The 8,094-nt window shown below is 46.7% G+C and overlaps 1 protein-coding gene across 1 annotated transcript in view; it reads left to right on the plus strand.

The window, feature by feature from the left end:
- Positions 1-545: 545 nt before the first annotated feature.
- SMIM2 (small integral membrane protein 2) overlaps positions 546-8,094 on the plus strand; it is a gene marked incomplete at its 3' end in the record, with an annotated part of 20,003 nt that continues 12,454 nt past the window's right edge. The window contains 1 exon segment of the mRNA XM_008579956.1: positions 546-696. Coding sequence (XP_008578178.1) covers positions 546-696 — 151 coding nt within the window.

Raw genomic sequence — 8,094 nt, forward strand, 5'->3', positions numbered from 1 at the left:
TTTGTAACCACCTATGTTCTTTTTCTGTAACTTTCTTGCCTGGAGAATAAATACTGAAAGAAGACCCCAGTTCAGTGTTAATTTTCCAAGGAATGCCTCTCTCTTGAGGGTTCATGGAAATTAACCCCTTCGGGGCTTCTCACTGCTCAGAAGAGATGGGCTTTGAGTAATCCTCTTTGCATCTCCATCACCCTGGGGGAGAGGTGACAGCACTTGGCTAAAGTAAACCCTCTAAATTCCTTTCTCACTCTAAAGTTTGATGGCTTTAAGAAGACAGCGCTTGAGAGTAGAAGGCTAGGTTTCAGATTCGATTTCTTAAAGTATAATAATTTTATTATTTTTCATTCAAAAACATTTTTTAAGCACTGACTAATGTGTCAGGAACTGGTCTTGCGCAGTGAACACGAGAAAGTCCCTGACCTCACAGAGCTTATAGTCTACTAGGGGAAGACACAATAAACACAATAAATTGTAAATGTGAAATAAAATGTGCCAGATGATGAGTGCTATGAAGATGTAAAGCAGAGTGAGGAGAGAGAGGGAGAATGACCAGAGGAAGTGTCCCTCTGACTGATGTGAGGGAGAGAGCCGTGCGAGATGTGGAGGGAGCATTCCAGGCAGAGGTGCCTGCAAAAGTGAGGGCTCTGCAGGGACAGCAGCTGGGCATGCTGGAGGAGCAGCAAGGGGGCCGCTTAGGTAAATAGTGTATCCATTGCCACATGCAGCCAGCCCATCCCAGGAGCCTAGAAGGGCACCCCCAAGAAGGCGACAGTTGGTGAACACCTCCCGTGTGCCAGGCACTGTCCTAGGGACACAGAGATGGGAAGGAAACACTACCTATGTGGGAGAGTTCGTGTTTTAATGAACAGTCAGAGATGCATAGATTAAAGACTGATATTTGACAGAGGTGCTGTGACTGAGATCATGGCTGAGGGAGATGGGAGCTCAACAGGGAAGGTGACATTTCCGTTGGGTCTTGCAGGGTGAGGGGGACTGAGATAGGCTGGGGACAAGGGACTAGTGTTTGCAAGGACAAGGCCACATGGAAATGCAAAGTGATTGGGGAATAATGAGTCGAGGTCCAGGTTGGCAAAGCACAGGGCAACAAGAAGCCATTGCCAGCAAAACCAGAGAGGCTTTTGAGTCTCTGCTGCTTTGACATGAACTTCATGTCTGGACATTACCCTGCAGGCCAGTGGTCCCCCATATTCACTCTTAAGAACTCCTTTTTTGTACTTTCTTTCCTACGGATCACATATCTTCATTGAGTTCTTTTTAATCCCCCCAAATAATGCAATTAATTTGAAATAACTAACTTGTTTCTCCTTTCAAAAAAGTCATCCAACCTCCATGAGCCACAAATAAGCATGAGTTATGGTGTGTGACCACAGTGAGTTGACAAAACTGCTGCAGTCACATGCCCCAACCTGACTGCAAGGGAGGCCAGAACACATGGGGATGCACGTGGAATATCTGTTAGTCACTGACCACCTCTGCCACGTGGCATAAATGTGCAATTTTGCCCCTGGATTCTTGGAGCTCAGGGGAGCCTCCAGCTGAGAATCACTGCTCTGGCAATAGGAAGCAGAGCAGTGACAAGGCTGGTTTATTCCTCAGGAAGATCACTAGGCAGTAGCTCAGAGAATGGACTGCAGTGAGTAGACTGGAGGCAGGAAGACCAGCTGGGAGGCCCTTGCTGGTCCCAATAAGAGAGGACAGAGGACGGGGCATGACCCAAGTCACTGGCCGTGGGATGGAGCAGGGTATCAGGTCTAACAAGACTCAGGGGCTAAAATCCCTTAGTGTTGAGGACCACGTGTGACGTGCAAAGGAATTGGAGGTGTCAAAGTTGATTCCTGGGTTTTCAGGCTGAATGAGTCAGAGGCCCTGTGACAGCGACGGCATGAGTTAGAGAGGGAGTCCAGGGCCAGGCAGGCAGGGTCCTCTCCCCCAGGCTGCAGTCACAGTGGTCGCCGGTCATCCTACTTTTCTCCCCTGACCTCATGATTTCCCCTCTCTCCTCCCCACCCGAGGAAATACCAGGTGTGAGTTACAGTCATGGGATCTCAAGGCCGAGGTGTCAGAGTAAGCGCGAGCCTTGCTGCCGGTCATCCTACTTTTCTCCCCTGACCTCATGATTTCCCCTCTCTCCTACCCACCCGAGGAAATATCAGGTGTGAGTTACAGTCATGGGATCTCAAGGCCGAGGTGTCAGAGTAAGCGCGAGCCTTGCTGGAAGTGCTGGACTCCAACCCAGGATCCATCTGTGCTCTACCCATGGGTGCTCTGTTGAGTGTCTGGGCCAAACAGCACTTAAAACTGCCACTGTGGCCACCACTCAGTGCTCCCTCTTCTGTTCTACTCACTCCTTCCTCAGGTTTTTTTCCTTCTGGACTCTCCCCAGTTGTCCCCACTGACCTTGCCAGTTGGCACCAAGCATTACAGCAAACCCCTTCATCGCTCTAGGGTATTGTAAACACATTTTTCCATAACACTGTCTCCCCATGAGGCAGCAACCTCATCTGCGGAGAGTCCACGCCTCCCCAAGTGCTGCAAGTTGAGCAGAAATATCCCACCCCTTCCAATGAAGGGGCTGCACTCTTAATAAAGTTGGCCCACTCTGGACATCGGAACCTTGAATACAAAAGGGAGAGTCCACGCCTCCCCAAGTGCTGCAAGTTGAGCAGAAATATCCCACCCCTTCCAACGAAGGGGCTGCACTCTTAATAAAGTTGGCCCACTCTGGACATCGGAACCTTGAATACAAAAGTCAATTGCGTTCCCCTGCTTGAAGCACTCCCTCTTAGCCGGACCTACGTGATAGGGTTACTTTGAACTTTATAAAGACAATTAAAATAACTTGAGAAGGTTAAAACCACACTCAGAAGTGAACTGTGTTCAGTCTATTCAAAGTCTGTTCTATTTACTTGGTATGATGAGCTATGAATAATTCCTGCTGTAACCACCTTATGTGACCATCATGATGGGTATGGAAAGAGAATGGGCCTGGATGTCAGGGAACACTAACTAGTTAGAGCTGGGTTCTAACTCTGCCATTTACTACATCTTACAGAGGCTTCATTATCATCTGCAAACTAGAGCTCATAAGAGGCAAGTGGCAGTGCTGTGCTCAGATTGCACCCATGCTATGTACAGTGCCTTGTGTAGACCTTGTGCATTAGAGACGTGCAGTACAAGGTAGCCAGTGCTGTGATTTTTAGTCCATTCTCTTCCTTATGATGCGCAGAGGTGTAACCTGAAATGTTTCTGCCTTCGTTGTTATCTAGGTCACCTTCACTTGTTGCCATCCCAATCCTGTGTCATTTACGATCCTCATGCATGCCTCACATCCAGCCTTGAAGAGCTCACCACTTCTCAGTCCTTGTGTTGACTACAAAGGGTTCTCTGTGTTTTATTTGCTCAAAAGTTGAACCTAAATGTACAGAGTCTGCATCAACTGCTTTTATCCCTACAGTATGGGCCATTTATGTTGCCATTGGCTAATCTGTGAGACCATGCACATGCTGGAGGAGAGACTTGCTTCCAGTTCTCCCAGAGCTGCCCAGGAATATTGTCTTGGGTGGAGGAAGCTTTGCCAGCAGCCGCTGCTCCTTCTACTGGGAGTTTAGTAAGTCTCCCACCTTATAGCAGGAAGAGAGATTTTCAGCTTGAAATGATTACACTGCTTAGAGATAAGTTACACAATAAATTGCTGTGGGTTTGTCATACATGGCTTTTATTGATAAATTACTGTACGTCTCTGACTTACCACTGATTCTTCTGCTAGCTGCAGAGCTGGGGTTCAAAACTGGACAGTTGTCTTGCTGCAGCTATGCTGTTTTACTTTTCCTTACCCATTCATACACGTGGTGGCAGCGAGTGCAAGGTTCTGTATGCTATGGGCAAAATTTGTTTCTGTTTTACATGTTTGTACCCATGCTAACCCATTCCCTAACCCAAGGCAGGATGAGCTATTCTCTCCTTGGGCTCCATATAATACTGTGTATGTACAGTTACCATATTTTGTGACAATTAGTTCTTCATATGTACAAGTGTGTGTCCCGTGCAATACTTTCATCTACTCAAAGACAAGGATTTTCTTACCTCTGTATCCCTAGATCCTGGCATATAGAACATCTTTGATAAATACATGCTAAATTTAGTTGACTTTTGCAACCCATAATATGCCACATGTCACAGACCGACCCCAATCAGACTTAGGAGAACCAAGAACTAACCTGTGCAGATGGAAAGCTAGTTTCCTTTTTAATTTGAGCATCAGGCCTCATATTTCCTGCCAGTCTGCCAAGCCTTTGACCCAGATTCCTTCTCTGAGCCTATTTGCCTGGTCCAACTGCAAACATAGTTGCTGCTCTGACCCAGATCCATTGCCTCTACTTGCTCCAGCTCACCAGGGTCTCTTTCCTTGGCTCTGTCTATGAAACCTGATGTGTGACCAAGACAACCCTGGTGAAGAGCCAGGCAGTCCAGGCTGGCACTGCCAGGTCCCAGGGTGACATCTGACTCTGCTGTCTGTCTATGAGGTAACTGGGAGGGCCAAGCAGAACAAGAGTTCAGATGAATACAGGGTCAAGTGTCCAACATACTGCCCCAGCGAATCCTGAGACAGGAGGTGAGTGCAGACATGGGACATAGAGGAGCTCGGGAAGGAGCAAGTTGGCTGGTCATGTGTTACTTGCTGTTCTGGCCATGACCCCAGCTAAGGAGGATAGACAAGACTGGAACAAATGTTCAGGGAAAAGATAAAAAGGAAAAGGAGGTATAGGTTGGTCCAAACAAAGGGATGCATCCTAGTTAGACCCAGTTAGGGCCCTGTACCCATTAAAGTGGTGTGAATGGTTGTCTCCAAAAGATGTGACCATGTCCTAACCCCTGGTACCTGGGAATGTGAACCCATTTAGAAAAAGAGTCTTTGCAGAAGTAATTAAGTTAAGGATCTCCAGATAAAATGATCCAGAATTTAGGGTGAACCCTAAACCCTTAAATGAGAAAGGCAGAGGGAGATCGGGGCAGAGACACACAGAAAAAGAAGTCCATGTGGAGGCAGAAACAGAAATTGGAGTGATGCTGCCAAAAGCCGAGGAATGCAGGGAGCCACCAGAGCTGGAACAGGCCAGGAAGGGTCCTTCTCTAGATCCTTTGGAGGGAGCGTGGCCCTGCTGACACCTCGATTTCAGACTTCTGCTCCAGAACTGTGAGAGAATACATTTCTGTTGTCTTAAGACACCAAGTTTGTGGCACTTTGTCGTGGAAGCCCTAGGAAACTAATGCACCCCTCCTTTGCTCATCTGCCAGAGAAATGGGCATGCACTGGAGTGTGTGGGGCCATGAAGAGGGTTTTCAGAGCACTGGGGAAAGAAGGCAAAGCACAGGGAAGCAGCTGTCCACAGCCACACAGAAGTAGCTCCTTTTCTCCCCAAATTGTCAGTAGAGACCAGAAGTATCCACAGGAAGCTTTCTGTTTTTCAACCAAGTTCACCTGAAGAAAGTATTTTCCACTTACAGGAGAAGTAATATTAATAGAAATAATAATAATAATAAAAATTACTGAGAGTGTGCCAGGTATGAGACACTGTACCTAATGTTCTACATATGCCCATTTTTTCTGATGAGAAAATTGAGGCTCAGAATGATTAGGTAAATCTGTCATTCTTACTACCTGTCAAGCTCTGTTTTATGAACTTTATGATTATTAACTCACAAATCCTCATAATAGCCCTGTGAAGCAGGAATTATTATTATCTCCATTTTACAGATGAGAAAACCAAGACACAGAGAGGTTGCATAACATGTCTAATGTCACACAGCCAGGAAGTGAAAAAGGTGCAATTCGAATCCAGGAAGTCTTGCCCCAAAGATTCTGCCCTTAACCTCCACTCCACAGCTTTAGGTTAAAGAATAGGGATTTAAATGCAGGTGTGTCTAACCCCAAATCCCATGCTCATTCCATAAACTGCACTGCCTCTTAAATAAACAAATGGTGGAATCACATTGTGAACAGAAGTTCTGCCCACACGATGGTCCCTGTCCATCCTAGTCCTTCCCGGTTGCAGGCTCTGAGTGTCTTCAGCCAGCCGGTTGATTCCTCCCCATTGCTTACACAATCCCAAGCACAACAGCCAAGACAAACAGAAGCTTAGCCCCAAACCCTGCCAGAGACTGGTGTTGAATTAGTGGGCCAGTCACTGAGATATTGCAGGGGAGCCCTGGCCACCCCCTTCCCCATGCCGTCAAGTCCATGTTTACCCAATTGTGTAACTGAGGATTTTATTATTTTAACAAATATTTATCAGGCAACTATTGTGTGCTCTGCAATGTGCCAGAAGCTAGAGATTCAGCCCAGGAAGAGCATGCATGGTGTCCAATTCAGAATGATAGGTGCTGTCAAGCATGAATAATATTAATAGCCACTATTTTCAGAGTGCTTATTGCATGCCAATCATTACATAATATTCCCAACACATGCTGCTCTGGGAGAGCACAGAAGGGTCACCTAACCCAGTCTTGGGAGGCCAAGGAAGGCTTCCTGGAAGAGTACTTGCAGACACCTGAGGGATGAGTAAGAGTTAGCTAGGTAAAGAAAGGGAGCCAGGCAGAAGCCTAAAGTTGAGAAAGCACATAGCATATGTTGTAGAAAGGGAAAGGAGCCCAGTGCAGTGGGGAGCAGGGCAGAAGGTTGGTGAAGTGATGGATGTGGCAGGAGCATATGTCTGCAGGGGCACAATCAACATGGCCTTATAAGCCATGCTAAAGACTTACTAGGCCAGCCCAGTTGGAGTCCTCCCTATCAGCGCCTGTCAGCAGGACACTTAACATCATCTTCCTGCTCCTGCTGAATTCTCTGTCTCCTATCCACTGCCTGGAGTCCTGCTTCCAGATGGCTGGACAATCCAGAGCTGCAACCCTGCCACCCATTTAACTGCAGACACTACCATTGTGTCAAAGCTCCTCGGATATTGATACTGGCCTGAACAGTGCTCAAGTTCACTGCTCTTGTTGGCACCTTCAAGTCAATGGTTGGACACCATCAGCCCTGGAGAGCAGATCTCCAAAGCATTTCTCCACTAGCCCTGGCCCAGCTGCCCTTCCTCCCCACTTTCTATGTGCCTTAGGGATGGGGGTGAGGGGAGTCCCTGAGTGCTTCAGAAGCACGTCTACCCTCTCCAGGTTAAGAAGAGAGTCAGACCTGCGTGTCTTGGTGAAGTTGTACAGCTGGTCAGTGGGACAGGACCCTGGCCTCGTGACTCTATGTCCAGGGTTTTCTCTGCAATACTGAAGTGGTTAAGTGCAAGGGCTTTGGAAAAGTGTAGCTTGGGTCTGAACACAGCTTGTATTACTAAGTAGTAGGTGGGTGATCTTGAGCAAGTTACTTAGCTTTCCTAAGCCTCAGTCTCCCTAACTGTAAAATGGGCAAAAATGTCTCTCCCTCATAGGACTATAGTAAGAATTAGAAAATGTGTTTAAAGAACTTAGCATATGGCTGGGCATGTAGCAAAGACTCATTATAATGAAGATCATAGTAGATGGTGTGTCCAACACCAGACTCCCCTTCAGGTCCAAGGCATTCATTCTTCCAGTTGCCAATGGCTCCCTTGTCCTGGGCAGTTCACATTCAATGGTGGGTTGATATGGGAATACAGTCTGATTGACTTTTTCTAATAAGGGTCCTCCGTAACATCTCCTTCCATCTTCAGTGTTCCTCCTTCGGTGGGCTTAGATCTTTATTGTCACTATAGGGGACTCAACTTCTCCTTCCAAAAGACTGTTCCCTAGAGAAGCCCCCAATAAATTTTCTACATGCAAATTGTAGAATCTCAGATTGCCCAAGCTGGAATGACGATGAGAAAGATGGTGTGATGATTACATCGTACTGTCTTTAAAGATTGAGCCTTAGCTAATATTGACAAGAATAATCAACTCGTGGCAAATAGATTGGGTTGTACTTACTGTCTATCCTCAAATATGTTATTTCTTTGTTTATTTGCTGGTCCTGTTAGGAAGAGAGTGCACAAACTTGGATTTCACAAGTATGTGTGAATTACAAAAATGTGATATTTCTTTGCAAAGACACAG

Source organism: Galeopterus variegatus, unplaced genomic scaffold (genome assembly GCF_000696425.1).
Source record: "Galeopterus variegatus unplaced genomic scaffold, G_variegatus-3.0.2 Scaffold1993, whole genome shotgun sequence".
NCBI lineage: Eukaryota > Metazoa > Chordata > Mammalia > Dermoptera > Cynocephalidae > Galeopterus > Galeopterus variegatus.